This window comes from Rhincodon typus, chromosome 26, assembly GCF_021869965.1.
Source record: "Rhincodon typus isolate 14 chromosome 26, sRhiTyp1.1, whole genome shotgun sequence".
NCBI lineage: Eukaryota > Metazoa > Chordata > Chondrichthyes > Orectolobiformes > Rhincodontidae > Rhincodon > Rhincodon typus.
Window position 1 is genome coordinate 35,449,787 of NC_063357.1, and position 20,089 is coordinate 35,469,875.

Here is a 20,089-nt window from a genome sequence, read left to right on the forward strand (position 1 = left end):
AAGAAGGGTCTAGGCCCAAAACGTCAGCTTTCCTGCTCCTCTGATGCTGCTTGCTGCTTGGCCTGCTGTGTTCATCCAGCTCTACACCTTGTTGTCTCAGATTCTCCAGCATCTGCAGTTCCTACTATCCCCCAAAAAACAGTAACTGCTGAAAATATTCAAATTGAGCAGGTCAAGTTTCAGATTAATGACCTTTGTCAAACATGATCTGTTTGACAAAAGTCGCGAACCTGAAATGTTAATTCTGTTTTACTCTCTCCCCTGATGCAGCCAGACCAGCTGAACATTTCCAGCAGTTTGTGTTTTCATTTTAGGAATTTATAAGTCTGTTAATCTAACACCTATTGTGAAAAAGTTATTGGAACCTACAGTTAAGAATCCCTACAGTGTGGAAACAGGCCATTCGGCCCAACAAGTCCACACCGAACCTCAGAGCATCCTACCCAGACCCATCCCCCTATAACCCACCTAATCTACACATCCTTGAACACTACGGGCAATTTAGCATGGCCAATCCACCTAACCTGCACATCTTTGGACTGTGGGAGGAAACCGGAGCACCTGGAGGAAACCCACGCAGACACGGGGAGAATGTGCAAACTCCACGCAGACAGTTGCCCGAGGCTGGAATTGAACCCGGGTCCCTGGCACTGTGAGGCAGCGGTGCTAACCACTGAGCCACTGTGCCACTGTGCCGTCCCGATTAAAGAGAGAGTAACTGAGCGCTGGAGAAAAACTTGGTCTGATTACAGCAATGCAGGATGAATTTAAAAAGAAAATGTCGTATTTAACCAGTCTACTTGACATTTTTGAGGAAACACTTAACACAGAAAACTGCAGAATTTAACAAGATGTATTGAATTTGGGGGGGGAAAAAGTAGTGACTGGTTGTCCCCTACAAAACTTTTTGATGTGATGCCTCAGCTATTTATTATATCTGTTAGTGTCTTTGCTAACATTGCCATATATCCAAGTTTGGGGATGTCATTGAAGTATTGCTGATAGGACCTTAAACTTACAAAGAGGCAAAGACAGATCATTCTGGCAGATGGATTTCATTGTAGCTTAGAATGAGAGCATTCATTTTGGATCAAAACAGGATTAATCTGGGTGTTTTCTCAATGATGAGAAACTAGGAACTGCAGAGATTCAAAGAGATTTGGGTTTCCAAGAACATAGATCATTAAAATGTAGTGGTTGGGTATTAAAATAACCAGATTGGTTCATGGAATATTAGCCTTTTTATGCAAAGGACTAGAATATAAATCTGACAAGGTTTTTCTATAGTTATGCAAAGCCCTAGTTAGGCCACATCAACAATCCTATGGAAGTTTTGTAGTTATATATTGGCACTGGAAAGAAATACAGCATGAATTCCTCAGAATGTTACCTGGAAGCTAGCTTTATGAGGACAACTTCAATAAGCCAGGTCTGACAGATGGTTGGAGGTGGGATATGGATCAGCCAAGATCTCAGCTCTCACTGTGCCTCTGCTAAGCATCTTGAGGAAACTCTGCCCATGCTTTGATATGAAGAATAGCAACTTAGGTACTAGAGAGCTGACATCTTCTGGGGAGAAATGGAAAGTGGAACATAACTGGTAGGAAATAAAAATTAAAATAATTAATTTCCTTTTTTAAAATGCAGATACTAAGTAAGCCCAGAGTGGAAAAGGACGAGCAGCAATTTGGAGAATATCACCTCAAGTCTGAGACTGAACAATGCAGACTCTCTTAGACAAACAAAACCCAGTTAATCCTCTGCAGCATCGAGGGATCAGTGCACTTATCATGAACTTTGACTGGGACTGATCCTACAGTTCTATATCAGTGTTTTCCACTTGTATTCTGGATCCTATTACTATCGAGATGAGATGGTCATGTTCCTTTATTTATTACATGTATATTTTTCCTTTATATTTGCACAGTAGTAGTAAGTATTGTATTAGTGTTTTTGTTTCCAACATCCAGCAAGTCTTGGTTTAACTATTGATACCCCTTTTGTTGGCAACTACCAGTAAATTGCTAGCAAAATGTGGGAATGTCATAATTCAAGCATCTTGCTTTCCCTTTCATTTTAAACACTGGATTAGTGGTTAAAGGTATCATTTACGATAGTGTTAAGCTATAAAGAACAGAAAAGCCTAGATCTGCGATTTCTCAGTTTGCTGATCTAGCATGGGGCAGCAGTTGGGGCCCTACAGTTGGTGTCTGTGCCAATAAGTTAGGTAGAGGCAGGAAAAGAATAAGCTATCCTTCCAGTTCCTGCTAGTTGTTATGTAATCTGTTAAAAGGTGGAAATGATATGTGTGATGCCCTTCAGCATCAACTTGCTCAATAATCTTCACTGTCCTGGGACTAAAAGGGAGTGCCCATTTGGTAAGTGCTGTTAGAAGATGGACAGTATCCAATTGGACCCATAACATGCATGACTTCACACCAGTGCCTGAAGCAGCAGTGACGAGAAGGTAAATTATTTGGTCATCCTGACTATCACAGAAAAAAAATGACGTACCAGCCGTTGGAAGTCTTCAACAATTGTTCATCACCCAAGAAAGAAACTTGTAGATGCTTCTCCCAGATTGCTGTTAATTGTCACATCACATGTCATTGCAAGGCAGTTCATGGCACAGAGGCATACCGTATATCCCAACTGGCCTTTGCTCCATGGGAGCCTCCTTCCACTTTACTTTATCTCACTTTATTATCATACCCTTTTATTCTTCTCTCCTGTATGTAGTTATTGAGTTACCCAATGTGCTATCTTATGTGGCTGCTAAGAGCATCTTTAGAAATCATTTATTTTTGATTTTCTCCATTCCCTCATACCTAATGCATGGTAGAACTTGCTGCAGTGGTGACCATCTCAGGGGCCAAGCTACTATCACACTGAGTAATCACAGAAAAAGAAATGAAAGTGTAAAATGGACACAGTTTTCATTCTATTTAATCTCCATTTCCAAAAAATGGAATATTTAACTCCCATAGTCACTTGGATGTGGTTGTGTAATATTGTTAAACCCCTGAAATGGTATCCCATAGAAAGGACAGATATTGCTGTGAAATTCAATGTCTTGGAAGAGAAATGAAAACATAACATTTCTCAACAGTTTATCAGTTAGTGCCTGCAAAACAATAATGTATTGTCACTCTTGAAATAACCATTGTACTGGTGAAGGGGTTACACTAGTTAAATCTAGAGAACATTTGGTTTAATAGCTGTTTGGGGTGAAATGTGTTTTTAAAGTCTAGTGCAGACCAAATGAACAATTATTATTTCCCCTAACAATTTTGCTAAAGTATTTCAAAGTGTCTTCATTATTATCTTTCCTAAGAATGTCAGGAATCTTTTTATTTCCTCTTCATAAGTTATAAAGACATTTCTTTGAGACAGAAAGTTTGAACTGCATTGGTCAATAGTCTGTTACATTGGTTATGAGTGCCCCCTTCTCCACGTCTTGTATATGATATCTGCTGAGTGTGTTTTCCCTTTCATTGTGAACTGTGACTATTCATTTGCAGGAATTAAATTGTGGCATTACTGTCTAATCCCTTGCACACTTACAGAAGCGATACCTGCATTCAAGCTCTTGTAATGGACTTGTTTCAACTTTGTACACGCCCGACTTTATACTTTTTAATATTTGTTTAAAATCATAAAAATGGAGATTTTCAGCTTCTGTTGTTTTGATTAATTCTTGTTTAATTCCTTACGTTTAATTAACACTTAGTTCTGTTTACCTGCCTCTCCCTACCATCTCCAAGCCAATCCGCACCTGTCCATTTTACCTGCTTCAAAGGATTGCATGTGTTTGACCTCCAGGCCTTTGCCAATCCAACAGATTTAAACATGATTATAATGCAAGTTTCTATCTAATATGGTTTGCTTGTTTTCCAGTCGAAGTGTGCTTCCATAGAAAGCCACCTTTCAGTCAAAACTTGATTTCATGTTTTAAATATTTGTCATAGCATTGCTGATTTTAGCTTCTGTCCCCCCACCCAATTGAGAACTCAGGCTGAAAGCTAAAAATTCATATAAAAGAAAGACCAATTCTGCACTAAAACTACCCTCTAGCTCTTATACCAGTAGTTATTTTTTCCAAATTCTCCTTGCCTGCTTGTTACACTCACTTCTCTTAAAGGCACTGGACAGGAACAGCGTCAAGATCCTGAAAGATCTTGCAGAATCACTTCTAATGTCTGTTTCACGCTCTTCCTATGCAGTGGTGCTGAGTGGTATTTCCACCAGCAGGATGCTACTGCCAGTCCAAAACAATGTTCTGCCTCCCATACAATTCAGCAGTATGGCACATAAGTTTCAGAACTGGTGCAATGCCAGGTACTTGGGCCATACATCCCAGCAACTGGCTGATTGAATCAAATAGCACGTTCCTTCTTTGACCTAGAATGCACTCAATCCCTAAAACCCTCCTCCTTAAAACCAGTGAATTTAATCAAGCTAAGATAACAAGGTGTAGAGCTGGATGAACACAGCAGGTCAAGTAGCATCAGAGGATTTGCAATTTGGATTGAACTGACCACTAAGGCTGTGAGCAATTTGGTTTAGCTGGAGACAGTGGACTGGTAAGAGTAAAGGAATCTGTGTTTAAGGTCAGAGCATTTGAGACAGTGTTGAAGATGATGGCTTTTTCAGTATGTTTCACTGAAGGAAGCCTGACAACACAGCAACTGTGGGATCATCGAGTGAGATGGTGGAATGGAAGAGCTAAGCATCTTTGATCGTGTTGACTGGCAGCTTTATAAGGGAGAAAAGATTTGGTTCTGGAGGGAAAGAAGAATTGTGTGCTTCATCTCTTGGGAGGTCAGAGACAGGAATGGAGTAGAAACCCTCATAAATGTAAGAGATCAATTCAGGGCACCAGTCAACCTCCGTGTGATCACAATTAGAATTGAAGGAAATATTTTTTAATCTGGTTGTCATACATATTTATGCTCCAGCACCAGATCAATGAGCAGCACTATTTTATAGTAACATTCTGAAGTATTTTGGAGTTAAATCAACTAATGTGGTCATTCTAATGAACAACTTAAACACTAAAATCAGTGAAGGAACATCAGAGTGCACATTGGTAAATATGGATTGAGAATTTTGTGAAGAAAATGGTTTGATAGCGGCAGACACATTCTTTAAGCAAGCAGAAGAGATTGTACGCTCTAAATCCAAGCAATGTGTTTAGGAATCAAATAGATTGTGATGGTGCAATAATATTTCAGAAGTAGTATAAAGGGACATCCATATGTATCCTGGCGAGGATATAGATTCAGATTGTTTTTTCCTGTAGCAAAAGTTAAATTGAAGCTGAAATTGACAAAAAGAAAGAAGTGTGACCTTTTAGCAGTTAACATGTTGAAGGGAGTGAACTTCAGAAAGGTTTATGATTCTCAAGGTTGAGACAGCAGGACAGAGGTCTCAGAACAAAAGATAGAAAGCAAACAGGAAAATATGAAAGAGACTATACAAGATGTTACAAACCAAATATTGCAGAAATGGACAAGAAGCAGCAAGGAGTGGATGGCAGCTGGGATACCAGCAATGATACAAATTTAAAAAACACACCTGAGAATGATAGGATTGAAAAGAGAATAAAGAACAAATTTGGACAGACTAAAGAGAAATGGCCTAATGAGCTGTGTGATGAAGTATTCGAGCTGGAAATAAATCACAAAATGAGACCTATGCATCAGAAGGTGAGGTCTTTGGCAAAGTGAAAGGGAATACAATAGCTAATAGATGCATAAAAGACAAAGATTGTTTGAAAAAGATACAGTAGCAAATAGACGGATGGATAATATAAATGAATTGTACAATGAAAGAAGCATATATTTATTTTTTTAAGAAGTTTCTTTTGCCTTGTCTAATCCACAACAGCAAATCTATCTGGAAACTGCAAGGTCAGAGGTATAGAATTTTGTTTTTTTTTATTCCTGATAAAATACTTTAGTCCAGCAGAGGGCAACATTGCCACACCAAGTAAGTGTCGACAATTGATGCAATGTTTTCAGTCGTATCCTAAATTTGTACATGCTGCACTTCCTCTTCCACTCCTCCATTACTTCACTCAAATGACTAATCTGCACTTGTATGTCTAGACAGTATTGGCAGGCTATTGGATTGTGGTAAATGCCCCAAGGGAGATTCTGTTTTCAGCCCACCTAGGTATACTTTATAACAGGCAGTCCCCAAATGGTAATCAAATGGACCCGATCCTTTCTGGTTTAACAGTTTTGCACTCAGTGATGGGCGAGGGCACTATCTTTGAGTTATTAAAAATGATACTTTATTTATTGAGACCCATTTAACTGACAATCTCTGAATTGGTCTGTATTAGCATTGTACAAAAGAAAAATATGTCATTTATGGCACATTATATCCTCTGGAAATCAGATCCAATTTACTTTTGAATGGGATGACTTGTTACATGTGTAGTTGTAGGCAAATGCATAGCAAGAATTCCATCAGCAACTAAGAAAAAGAGCTAAGAAATCTTTAGGTCTACCTGAGCCAGGAGATACGCAAACAGCATTGGGTGTGTTGTGCCTACGACAATGAAACACTTAACTATTGCACTTGAAGTTTTAGTTCATGCCCATGAGAGTCAGACCTGCAATTGCAGTTAGGTGTCTACAACCACCTTTGATAAATGGTAAAACTGAATGCTTCCATCTTCAGCTGTTTCATCACTGACAATCCCTCCATGATCAAGGTCAGAAGTGAGGATGTTCGCCGATGATTAAGCAACGTTCAGCACTCTTCATGACGCCTCAGATACCAAAGCAGTCTGCAGTTGCATACACCTTGGTAGCCTTCAGGCTGGGGTTGATAAAACGGCAAGTAATATTTATGCCAGGCAATGAACATCTCCAACAAGAGAGAATCTGACCACATCCTCTTGGCATTCAACATCATTGCTGTCATTAAATCACCCACGACCAACATAGAATTGATGTAATATAGGAAAGATCTTTTGGTTCATCGTCTCCCTGCGGGCTTTCTGCAAGAGCAGCTGAGCTAATCACATTCCCCTATCCTTTCCATTGCAACCCGGACATATTTTTCTTTTCAGCAGCTTATCCAATTCCCTTTTGAAAGCCCTGATTGAATCTATTGCTACCAGACTCTCAGGCAGTGCACCCCAGATCTCAGGCACATACTATGCACAATGTTTTGCCTCCTGTTGCCATTGGTCCTTCTGTCAATCACCTTAAACCAATATCCTCTGATTCTTGATCCTTCCACCAATGAGAACGGTTTCACTCTATCTACTTTGTGTAGAATCCTTATGCTTTTGAGCACCTCAATCGAATCTCCCTTCAATCTTTTCTCTATGAAGAACAGTCCTAACTTTTCCAATCTATCTACATAGCTGAAGTCCCTGAACCCCCAAACATTCTTGTGAATCTTCTCTGCACCCTCCCTCAGGTCTTCACACCCTTCCTAAATTACAGTATCACAGAACTTTGCAGCACAAAAGGAGGGCATTTGCCCCATTGTGTCTTTTGTCTCCTGGAAGAGCTACCAGCTAGCCCCATTCTCCAGCCCTCACTCTGTAACCCTCTAACTTCATCACTTTCAAATATATATCCAACTACCTTTTGAAACCTCCTATGGAATCCGCCTCCACCACACTCCCAGGTAACACATTCCAAATCCTAACAACTATTTGAGTAAAGGAGTTTCTCCTTATTTTCGGTCTCTTGCTCATAATCTTGAAATTGCAATGCCTAGTTAGTGACACCCCAACTAGTAGAAACAGGATATCCTCTTTGCCCTGTCAATACTGTTCATAAATTTGAACACCTCAATAAGCTTAATCTTTTCTGCTCCAAGGAGAGTTAGCCCATCTTTCCTGGTATGTAAACTCCTTCACTCCTAGTATCATTCTAGTAAATCTCCTTTGAACTGTCTCCAAGGCCTTAACACCATCCCTTAAATGAGGGGCGCAGAACTGAACACAATACTCTGAATGTGGTCTGACCAATGGTTTATTGACGTATTGATTTTTTGACCACAATAAGGTGACCTGACCAATGACCAATTATCGGGTGAATCAAAGTTTTATAAACGTTCATCTTAACTTGATTGGTTTTGTACTTTTTCTGTATTTGTTTGACCCAACTTCCTGTGGTTATGTCCACAGCCGAGTGTCCTCGGGGAAGAAGCATGCAGTGTCCATTCACATATCTGAGGCCCTTGTGACCATTGGGTACTGCAGGGTCCAGAGTGCATTATTGCTGCCAGAATAACAATTTAAACTTAATTTAGGGTTCCCTTGATTTGTGTTGCAGTGCTTTGTTAAAGGACTGTCATCTATTTATTAGTTAATTAAGATATCACTTACTTCTGAATTCGTTACTTAATTACTTAAGCCAATACTCATTTTTCCTGCCAAAATGTACCACTTAATATTTTTGTGCATTAAATTTCACCTTCCACGTATGCACCCGTTCACCAGTCTATATCCTTGCGAAGTCTGTCACTGTCTGCCAAGCTTGTGTCATTGCTAATTTTAGAACTGTGCCATGTACACTGAAGGATAGGCCGTGGACATATCTCAGGAGAAGTAGTATTTCTCACACTAATTTTTGGGGAGCCCCAATATATACCTTCATGTAGTCTGATAAAGAACCCTCCACTGCTCAATTTCGTGTTACTCAGCTAATTCTGTATCCATGTGACACTTCCGTCTTACTCCAGTGAGTCGCCTTTGACCAGTAACCTAACTTGACAAGCCATTTAATTGCTGTGTCTATAAGAGTGGGTCGGACGCTGAGAATTCTATAGTGAGTAACTCACTTCCTGATTCCCCAATGTGTTTTCCATCTACAAGGTACAAGTCAGAAGTATGATGGAATATTCTGAACTTGTCTGAATGGGCACAGCAACAGCACTTGAAGCTTGACACTATTTGGGACAAAAGAACCTGCTTGACTGGCACCTCATCCACCATTTTAAACATACACTTCTTTCACCACAGACATTTGGATACAGTTTGTACCATCTGCAAGATGAACTGCAGCAATTTTCCAAATTCTAGGGGAGATTGTTAGATTCTTTTGTTGGAGATAGTTAGTGGCTGGTACATGTGTACTGAGAATGTTCCGTGCACTTTCCCAGGCCAAATCAGAATGTTGTCTAGGTCTTGGTGAGTGCAGACATCACTGCTTCAGTATCGGAGGAGCAAGTGCAAGTGAGCATCCCTACCTCTGATTTCACATTGGAGGGAAGTTCATTGAAGATGCCTAGACCTTCCCTGAGGAACTCATGGAGTGAGTACAATGAAGGGAAAGTAATTGGGTTTGAAGAGATTCTGAAGGAGAATGATACCAAACTTGAAACATCAACTTTGTTCCTTTCTCCACAGATGTCGCTAAACCTGCTGAGTTTCTCCAGCATTCTCCATTTGTTTTAAGGAATCAGAGTTTACTGGTCATCAAAGTAGATTACTACTAGCACCTTCTACATATATGACCTGTAACACTGAGAAGGACGAGGCAGCAGCTACATGGGGACGTCACCAGCCACAAGTTCTCTTCCAAGCCACACACCATCCTGTCTTGCCGGCAACTTTACTGCCGTTCCTTCACAGTCACTGGGTCAAAATCCAGAACTGCCATCCTAACAGCACTCTGGGTGGACCAACCCGACATAGTCTTAACAGTTAAAGAAGGCAACTCAACACCACCAACTTCTCAAGACCAATAATTGCTGACCTTACCAGTGATGAAAACACTCCCATCTTGCAGTGGACTGGTAACTACAACATTGTACATGTATGTTATGAGCTGAGGAAAATTGACAGCGTTCTTAATAGGGCACTTTGTGTACATCACAATCTCTTAATTTATCTATACCATCTACTTCAATGTCTCTGGTATCTTAAACTTATTTTCCTATGGTGTAAAAGCTCTGCTCAATCTCTCAGTTCTTTTGTTTTGTAACTGTTTTGTTCTGGTTGCTGAATCCTTCACCACAGTGAGTAAACCACTTGTATCAATTTTAATCAATTCCCTTTCGTGATCTGGGAAGTTTCTGTTTGACCATCTGGAATTCTCTCTTCAAAATAATTCGCAACTTTTGTTTTAATCCTTTATCATGACACACTTCCAAAACCATCTTTGTTCATTTTCGTGTGTTGTTGCAATTTGTAACTAACAGTTCTGGAAACACGTTACAGCTTATCTGTGGCTTGAGACTACTTTCCCTTTATAAACACAATGCCTACCTGCAAACTGACTCTCTTTATACAAACCAAGGGCCAAAAGCTGAATCTCTTATTCCCTTGGCTGCCTTTGTTGAGACTGGCTTGTCCAGCTATAAAATAAAACAGCCTGTTTAAATTAGGACCCTTCTGTGTTTAGTTAATTATCCTGCAGTGCCCAGTGAATTGAAGTGACTCTAATATTACAAGTATGTAATACACCTAATATTTGTAGAAGACGAGGCAGCTGGAGATGGTGGCAGTGAGAAATGATTCCCGTTACTTCAAGCTAATGTGAGGAATAAAATTTGGTTAACATTCCATCAAGTAGTTCAGTCATAGGTCCATTAAACATTTTCAATAACTTACAAGAAGGTAAGCCAATTCCTCAAGGATCAAATGTTATCACATTGCAAGAACCCAGTATCAATTAATTTAAAACTTGAAATGCCAACAGTTGGGCACAAATCTTAGAATATAACCAGTAATGTTCTGGGTATGATTAGATGCCCAGTGTTGCTCATTAATTCCCCAGATAAACACTGATCAACCCTTTACAAAGGCACTGTGCACCTCCAGGTCTGTGATTTGTAAGATGCATTGATTCTAATGATGGATGGTTAGGTTACATCTGTTTGATTTCTTGACAACAAAAGCCACTGTGTAAGCTGTGACAAATCAAAGAGAGGGAAATACTCCCTGCTGAGTTTAATAGAACTTGGATCAGCTCCCATTAATCAGCTTCTTGAAATAAACATTCAGATTTCAGCATTGAAGCGATTCCTCAGCATGTCAGTGTGAGATGTTGCACTTAAAACAAAAACAAATATTATAAAGCAGAGTTGTTCAGTCCTACCGCAACTAATGAAAATCATAATTAATGCTTCTGGACATGTATGTATCACAGGTAAAAGATACTGAAAGCATACTTTGGGGGCAAGAATTGCACTGGTCCGAAGAAGGTTGTACTGACTGGGCCAACTAACACAACTACTAGTTACCTGGATCGGATCAGCTGAGCCTGATCCTCACTCAGTGTTCGCACCTTTGGCCTTCCCATTGATTTTGGCGGCAGTGATCAGGAGTAGGAACTGTCCCTGCACTTCATGTTTACCTAACCCTGGATTGCTGAAGTAAATTGCATTGATTCCATCACTGCCTTGGTTATCCACCCCAGCAGCAATGGAAGCTGGGCAGTTGCTGATCTGCATTAATCTTACACTGGGTCCAGAATTACTGGCAGAATTGTATTGCTCTTGTTAATAGTTTCATTGAATCTTACTTAATTTGTAAATTGAGAAATTTGTATGAAGGGCCCTGCTTCATAGGGCAGGATATTACCAAAGCTGAAATGGGAAGATGATAAAAATAGCTCCCTGTATGTATAAAGTACTGTTATTTATAAACCACCCAAGAAATTCACTTAATGCTTATAAAAACAGAGGCTCAGCAGTTTTGGGGATTATTCTAGGTATCACTCAATTAGATCCCACCCTGTAACCCACTGCCAGGGATACATCATTCTACATGTAAACTCTCAGCTGCCCCATCAGTTGTTAACTTGTAAACTATTGCCAAAAATCCTTTTCTTTCCAATATGTTATCACTCTGAATTCCCTGATTAGATTCTACCCTGGAACCCACTGCAAGGGAGCCATTATTTCATGTATAAATGATTAAAAACCTACAATTTGATTCCAACCTGTAACTCCAGGGGGATCCATTGCTCTGTATATTACATCTTCCAGGAGAAATGAATCATTTCGTACACAGAAAGATGATCATTTTTCCCTGCTCTTTGTTGAGAGAGAGGCTGTGCATTCAGTTTCATCCTCCATATGAATGAATTAATTTACAAATGTAGTTTTACTTACTGTCTGAATCCAATTGAATTAATTTGAGGAGCTTGTGCATGGTAAGCACTTAAAGCATCGATGAGCAGTGAGCTTCATCTTTGTTGCCTGAGCTGAATTCATCCATCAAAACCTAAAGCAGACACGAAAACTGTTTAGATTATAAATTAGCCTATTAAGAGAGAGTGAGTTCCACCTGATAACAGCTCAAATCTGTCTCCAAGGAAAACTCCAAGGGACAGGGCTAGAGCGAACTCCAGTTGATAACAATGTAGTTTCATGAAGAAGCTGCAGCAGCGTCACTTTCACTCAGTACCACAAGACCTCACCAAGGCCATCGAGAGCAAAGCACTCATTTTCTCCTTCAGTATGTACTTATAAAAATTTTCGAGCTTTAAGCTTGCTTAGTGCATCCTAACTGGCAATGCCTGTGATATCTTAGTTTTGCGGAAACAGTAAAGACTGCAGATGCTGGAAGCTAGAGTCAATAAATGTGAGGCTGGAAAAACACAGCAGGTCAGACAGCATCCGAGGAGCAGCGAAGTTAACATTTCTGCCCTATAGATACAGAGTCACAGAGCTGCGTAGCACAGAAACAGACCCTGTGGCCCAACTCGTCCATACCAACCAGGTAAACTAAACTGATCTAGTCCCATTTGCCAGGATTTGGCCTATATCCCTCTAAACCCTTCCTATTCATATACCCATCCAGATGCCTTTTAAATATTGTAATTGTTCCCAGCCCCACCACTTCCTCTGGCAGCTCATTCCGTACATGCACCACCCTCTGCATGAAAAAGTTGCCCCTTAGGTCCCTTTTAAATATTTCCCCTTTCACCTAAAATCCATGCCCCTCATGAATTATAAACTTATATAAGATCATCACTCAGCCTCCGATGCTCCAGGGAAAAGAACCCCAACCATTCAGCCTCTCCCTATAGCTCAAACCCTCCAACCCTGGCAATATCCTTATGAATCTTTTCTGAACCCTTTCAAGTTTTACATCATCCTTCCTAGAGCAGAGAGATCAGAATTGAATGCAATATTCGAAAAGTAGCCTAACAAATGTCCTGTACAGCTGCAACATGACCTCCCAACTCCTATGTTCAATGCCCTGACCAACAAAGAAAAGCAAACCAAATGAGATAATAGGAACTGCTGATGCTGGAGTCTGAGATAACAAGGTGCAGAGCTAGATGAACACAGCAGGCCAGGCAGCATCAGAGGAGCAGGAAAGCTGATGTTTCGGGTCTGGACCCTTCTTCAGAAAATGCATACCAAATGCCTTCTTCACTATCCTATCTATCTGTGACTCCAGTTTCAAGAAGCTATTAACCCGCATCCAAGGTCTCTTCGTTCAGCAACACTACACAGGACCTTCCCATTAAGCGTATAAGTCCTGCCCTGATTTGTCTTTCCAAAACACAGCACCTCAAATTTATCTAAATTAAAATCCTTCTGCCACTCCTTGCCCACCTGCCCATCTGATCAAAGTCCCATTGTACTCTGCGGTAACCTTCTTTGCTGTCCACTAGACCTCCAAATTTGATATCATCTGAAAGTTATTGACGATACCTCCTATTTCACATCCAAATCATTTATATAAATAATGAAAAGCAGTGGACCCAGCACTGATCCTTGTGGCACACTGCTGGTCACAGGCCTCCAGTCTGAAAAACAACCCTCCACCATCCTATGTCTTCTACTTTCAAGCCAGTTCTGTATCCAGATAGCTAGTTCTCCCCGTATTCCATGTGATCTAACCTCGCTACCCAGTGTACCATGAGGAATCTAGTCAAATGCCTTACTGAAGCCCACGTAGAGCGTGTCCACCATTCTGCCTTCATCAATCCTCTTTGTTACTTCTTCAAAAAACTCAAGTTGGTGAGACACGATTTCCCCACACACAAAGCCATGTTGACTATCATAATCAGTCCTTGCCTTTCCAAATACATGTAAATCCTGTCCCTCAGGATTACCTTGAACAACTTGCCCACTACTGATGTCAGGCTCATCGATCTATAGTTCCTTGGCTTTTCCTTACCACCTTTCTTAAATAGTGGCACCGCATTAGCCAACCTCCAGTCTTCTGGCACCTCACCTGTGGCTATCAATGATATAAATATCTCAACAAGGGGCCCAGCAATCACTTCCTAGCTTCCCTCAGAATTCTAGGGTACACCTGATCAGGTCCTGGGGAATTATCCACCTTTATACGTTTTAGACATCCAGCACCTCCTTCTCTGTAATATGGACATTTTTTCAAGATGTCACTATTTATTGCCCACGTTCTCTATCTTCCATATCCTTCTCCACAGTAAACACTGATGCAAAATACTCGTTTAGTACCTTTCTCATCTCCTGCAGTTCCACACATAGGTGGCCGTGCTGATCTTTAAGGGGCCCTGTTCTCTCCCTTGTTGCATGAAATGGGTGATCATATCATTCACTGAATGGAAACAGTTCATTGTTGCGTATACAACCAGCTGTTATTTCTGCACAAAAGCAAATGCACCTTCTTTGTTAGTTGTTTGTACACTTTTCTGACTGCACAATAAAAGTTACTGATATCAACTGTTTAACTGCTTTTCAGCGTCTACTGCTCCCACATCCAAGAACAACAAGCCCTTTCTGTTCTGATGGACAACAGGGAAAGATTAACACACATACAGACAAGATCCTACATCATATTGTGCAAAGTAAAGATAACCTCTCAGGCTTCTGAACAATGGTTTGTGCCGTGGCCGTTGTCAGTCTGAGAGGAATCCTGATGTAGACCCTTCACAACCATTACTCGCTCAGCCTTCAGAGTCTGATGTTCCATGTATGCTGCTACGTCAACATGCAATGCTTTAGTGCAACACTTCACCACAACATCTACATTTTCACAGTTGCTGCTTAAAATCCAACTAGACCAATGTCCTATGAGTCAGAGTTTGGTTGTTAATGGGATGTTGGAGCCTGCCCATCTTTGCAGATTGCACACTCTCCTGTGCAGTAATGAATGAGCACATACCCTCAGCCACACAGGTGGCCATGAGTGCAGGTAAGGATCTGTTACAAGCCACTCCCAATCTGCCTTCTTCTGTTATAGTCCCTCACGGTCGAGAGTGACGTGTTTCCACTCTGCAGAGGCTGAACAGTCCAATCCCAGAGCCACAGACTCTGCCCTCTACAGGAATGGTAGCAGCTGTCGACTGCCTCTCAGTTTTTGATGAGCGACTCTCTATTGTTGGTTCTCAGTGGAGCAGGTCCCTGGGTACTCAGATTGTTGATGGTTTTGGCTTCACTGAAGAAGCCACACACATCCTGTTTGTTAATGAGTTGCTGACTCTCCTGAACTCGACAACCCACCATTAATTCTTTGGGTCATGAATTGTGTGTTGTACCTCAGCCTTCAGTTGCCTGTCGGCCTGTTTCTCCTCACTTGGATTTTGGTGAAGCTGCTGGGTCAGGAATACCTTGTGTTTGCGGTCGAGGCAGTCCAGGATCATGGGTGCTGACCACAATGTCTTTTTGGGTAGACCAGCCACTGTGGGCATTCTGTGGCTCTGGCACCTTGGTCAGTGCCCAGTTGGCTGTGAGATGCCACCTGACTAGGGTCTTTGAGTCCAGCAACATTGCGTCATCTGTGGCAGAGCATTTAGTGCCTCTGCCAGCTGGGGGCCAGGTTGATGGAGATTGTAGAGCAGATTAGTTGGTGTTTGGGTCAGCAGTTCTTGGATTTGGTTATGGTTCCCAGTGATGCAGCCCCTCGCTTGAATGATGATATCGTCTATTAGATGCCAGGAATTGGAGCAAGGGTTTGGCTATGAGATCTTGTACGTGTCTCTCTCTGGAGGAGCTGAGTGTTTGTTCTGGTGAGATCATATTCTGGGTGCTTCATCAGCAGATGGCCTCCATTGGGGTTTGTTTTCCCTATGCCTTCCTGGCCTAACATGTCTTTCCAAAGGATTGCATACCTTCCAAATCTGACAATGAAGTCACTGAGGTGAATCAACTTGGCTTCCGTGGAGATGTGGGAAATTGATCGGTTAAGGCTGGTTTAGAATGCCTCTCTTGTCTAGGGTTGATACATCGACACAAGTGTCTGTGATGTACTACCTCTGGGCTAGGATGAGCTGTAGGCTCATGAAGAGCTCACTCACCTGGCGGGTGTAGGGAACATGTTGGGTCATTTAACCAGCCTGTTTCTTATGGCGAAGCCATAGGGATGGCTTTGTTCTTCTGGCTTGTTTTCCAGAAGACGGCCTAACCACCACCTTTAGAATCATGCAGTACAGAAGAGGTCCTTCAGTCCTTCAGATCTGTACTGCCAAGATATCCTACTCCCTACACTAGTCTCACTTTGCCCATAGCCTTGTTCTTGAAGTTGGCCTTCTGCTGCCAGTCATGTCTTGCTCAGGATGGTGATGCCAATGTTGTAGCCCTAGAGTTCCTGATGGCAGGGCAGTGCAGCCTTGCTGGTTGCTTCCTGTGAGAGGACCTGTGGCTTCTTCCTCAGAGCTGGAGGAAAGGCTGATGGCCTGTGGGATTGGCCTCTTCAGATGGAAGGTGCCGACAGAAGAGAAGGCAGGAAATGAGATGTGGGCATGCTCCAGTACATTGAGAATGGTGATAATGGGAGAGCAGCACAGCCCAGTGAGACTTTGCTTGGTTGCCAGGACATGGAGCATCCACAATGAGAGGTCTCAATCCTCTCCCACTAACTGAAATGAGAAGAAACATTTTCACTCAAAAGACATTTCACTCAAACATTTGGCATTCATTACCTGTAGGGTGGTGGATGCTGCATCATTATAACATATAAGATTAGATCAATAGATTCACGATCTATCCAGGGACCCAAGGGATATGGAAATGAGTGGAATGGTGAAGTTGAGTTATAGGATCAGACATGGCCATTGTGAACGGGGAAGTAGGTTTAAGAAATCATATGTTCGACTGCTGTTCCTAATTCTTATGTTCTAATGTTATATTGCCAACATGGACATTGCCCCACTGAACCCTTCCTAGTTCTCGCTGTAGTTTCTGGATGTATACAGTACTTGGGATGGGGCAGATTCAGTTGCAGCATAACTGTTTATTTTTATTAAGAAATCATATCCCAAGCAAGTTCTAAAAGTATTGAACACTCAGAAATCAAATACAGTGATTGGATAACACCATGCTTGAGTTTGAAAAGCAAACAGCGAGAGGAGACCATAGGGCTACATGATGATCCGTTCTGGGGAAGGGAGGTGTTACAGCAATCAGTTTTAGATTTCATTGCAGATATGTAGAAATATATGTCTATAGGTGCCAGGGGACAGTATATTAAAGTAGTTGGAGCAAACTCTATGTGACAATGCATGATAATTACTGTTATATGGATTCCAGAGTTAATATGATACAGAAAGAGATGAACAGCAGTGAAGATTCAAACTATTCAGCAGATTCTGCTGTTCAGCTTCCTGGTTAGAGCACAGCTCAATTTCAGAAAAAGAAAGCATAAACCTTTATTGGGGTTTCAGTTAGACTGAAGCATTTAATGTCCTCACACTACAGTCACGTGTCCCCTAGTGTCAACAGGTTAATCACCATGTAAAAATAGCACTGCATTGAAAGGTCCCACAAGAGGTTTGTTGATCAAATTCTTCTCTAAACAGTAGGGCATCTCTGGTAAGAAAGGATTGAGTGCATTTCAGAAGGATCGAGCCATGCCCTGTAGAACAGAGAAAGCACTACTGGGAATTCAGGCTTGACACCGAGTCTCTCAAGGAGGCTGATGTGCGAGCATTGAAAGTGGACAGGAAAATGAAACGTGAGGGAGTTTTCTTTATGTTTGCAATTCAATATGCTATACACTTCAATGTGAAGTACCGGATGAAGTTTGAAGAGTTAATAAACAATTTTGTTTTTCAGCCGGCTGTGAGTTTGATTTGTCTAGAAATGTATTAACCAAATTGGCCAGATACGATTTCTATATGTGCACTCCGTCCCCATAAGACCGCAATGGAATTTCCCTCAGTTCAGTCAAATTGACACAGGGCCATATAGAGTCAAGGCTTTGGAACGTACTGCTGGCCTGGAGTTCAACAATTAAACTACAGAGCCACAAAGTACAGGGAAAGTTTCCCAGTTAAGACTGCACCGCCTATCAGAACTTTTCCTGTTTGACTCCAGGATCTCCTTGGCTTGGCAATCATCGAGTGTCCTGGAATTCTGCACATTGGGTCCACACAAGTAAAAACCGAAGGAACTGCGGATGCTGTAAATTATGAACAAAATAAAGTCACTGGAAAAGCTCAGTTCTAGTGACCCCCGTAACATTAACTCTGTTTTTTCCTTCACAGGTGCTGCCAGACCTGCTGGGCTTTTCCAGCAACTTTGTTTTTGGGCCTACACAAATGTTTATTTCTGAACTTTCAATGACAGAAATATCCAATTTGCAGCCAACTGTAGAACCATGTCATCTCAGATCTTACCATCATATGGCCCCTGTCACACTGCTACCCATCTTGCTGCCTCTCCTAAGCTAACTTCAAAATCACTTTCTCAGCTCCAGGTGCGATCTCCTAAACTTTACGAATGTTGCCCATTGTGAGCTTGAGCAAGTGGGGGTGGAAATTGTATAGGCCATTTTGGCTGTGAGTTATTTAAGAAGCGAGTTCTGACTTCCCACAGCACATCTACAAACAATTCTCCTCTTGACTGATGCCCGCCTGTCAGGTTTATGCTTGTGACAGCACATGTGAGGTAGAAGCTTGGAGACTGAAGCACCACCCGAAGACCTGAGTGTGTAATCAAACTGGGCTTCAGCGCTCAAGTGCTGATGTGGGAATGCTCATCTTGGATATACAATGACACCACTTCCTTCTCCATTGTTCATTATAATGTAGACTGCTGTGTCAGCTTTCGTTGACTGCAAACACTGTACCACTATTGGCTGTGTATTCACATCATACTATAGAGAACTGAACACATGATATCTTCTAAAGCACTACTGAGTATGTGTTGCACAGCTAGAAGTGCCCCCTTTTGGGTCAGATGTTAAACTCAAGCTCTATCTTGGATATAAAGGATCCCATGGCAGTGTTAGAAGAAGAGCAGGAATGTTCTCCTTAGTGTCCTGACCAATATTTCCACATCCCAACAACACCATTAGAACAGCTTATATGATCATTATCAGATTGAAACTAATGCAGCACTTTGTGAGTACTGTTAACTTGTTGCTACGTTTCCCATGTTTTATTCTTCCATGGGATGTGGGTGTTCTGGTGCATATCCCTCTAAAGCCTTTTCAATCACATATCCATCCAGATGCCTTTTAAATGTTGGAATTGTACCAGCCTCCACCACCACCACTGGCAGTTCATTCCATTCACGCACCACTCTCTGTGTGAAAAAGTTACCCCGAGGTCCCTTTCAAATCTTTCCCCTCTCACCTTATACCTATGCCCTCTAGTTTTGGACACCCCCACGCCGGGGTAAAGACCTTGTCTACTTACCCTATCCATGCCATTCATGATTTTATAAACCTCTATAAGGTCCCAGCCTTTTCAGCCTGTTCCTGTAGCTCAAACCCTCCCAACTCTAGCAACATCCTTGTAAATCTTTTCTGAACCCTTTTAAGTTTCACAACATCCTTCCTATAGCAGGGAGATGTGAATTGCATGCAGTATTCCAAAAAAATGGCCTAACCAATATCCTGTACAGTTGCAAAGTGACCTCCCAACTCCTACACTCAATGCACTGACCAATAAAGGCAAACATATCAAACACTGCCTTCACTACCCTGTCTACCTGGGACTCCACTTTCAAGGAATGGTGAACCTGCACTGTAAGGTCTCTCTGTTCAGCAACACTCCCCAGGACCTTATCATTTGGTGTGTAAGTCCTGCCCTGATTTGCCTTTCCAAAATGCACCACCTCACATTGTTGACAATACAAGTTCTGGAAGACACAAATTGAAGATTTTGAGCAAGGGATGTGAGGAGAGGTCTAACGAAGAACTTTTTAAGTACTAAATGTAACT

At 41.6% G+C, this 20,089-nt stretch overlaps 1 protein-coding gene across 1 annotated transcript in view; it reads left to right on the forward strand.

Moving 5' to 3' along the window:
- Positions 1–3,694, forward strand: part of LOC125486127 (huntingtin-interacting protein 1-like) — a gene marked incomplete at its 5' end in the record, with an annotated part of 25,554 nt that extends 21,860 nt beyond the window's left edge. The window contains one exon of the mRNA XM_048612383.1: positions 1,648–3,694. Within this exon, the coding sequence (XP_048468340.1) occupies positions 1,648–1,658 (11 nt within the window). The remainder of the gene's footprint in view (positions 1–1,647) is intronic.
- Positions 3,695–20,089: the final 16,395 nt, after the last annotated feature.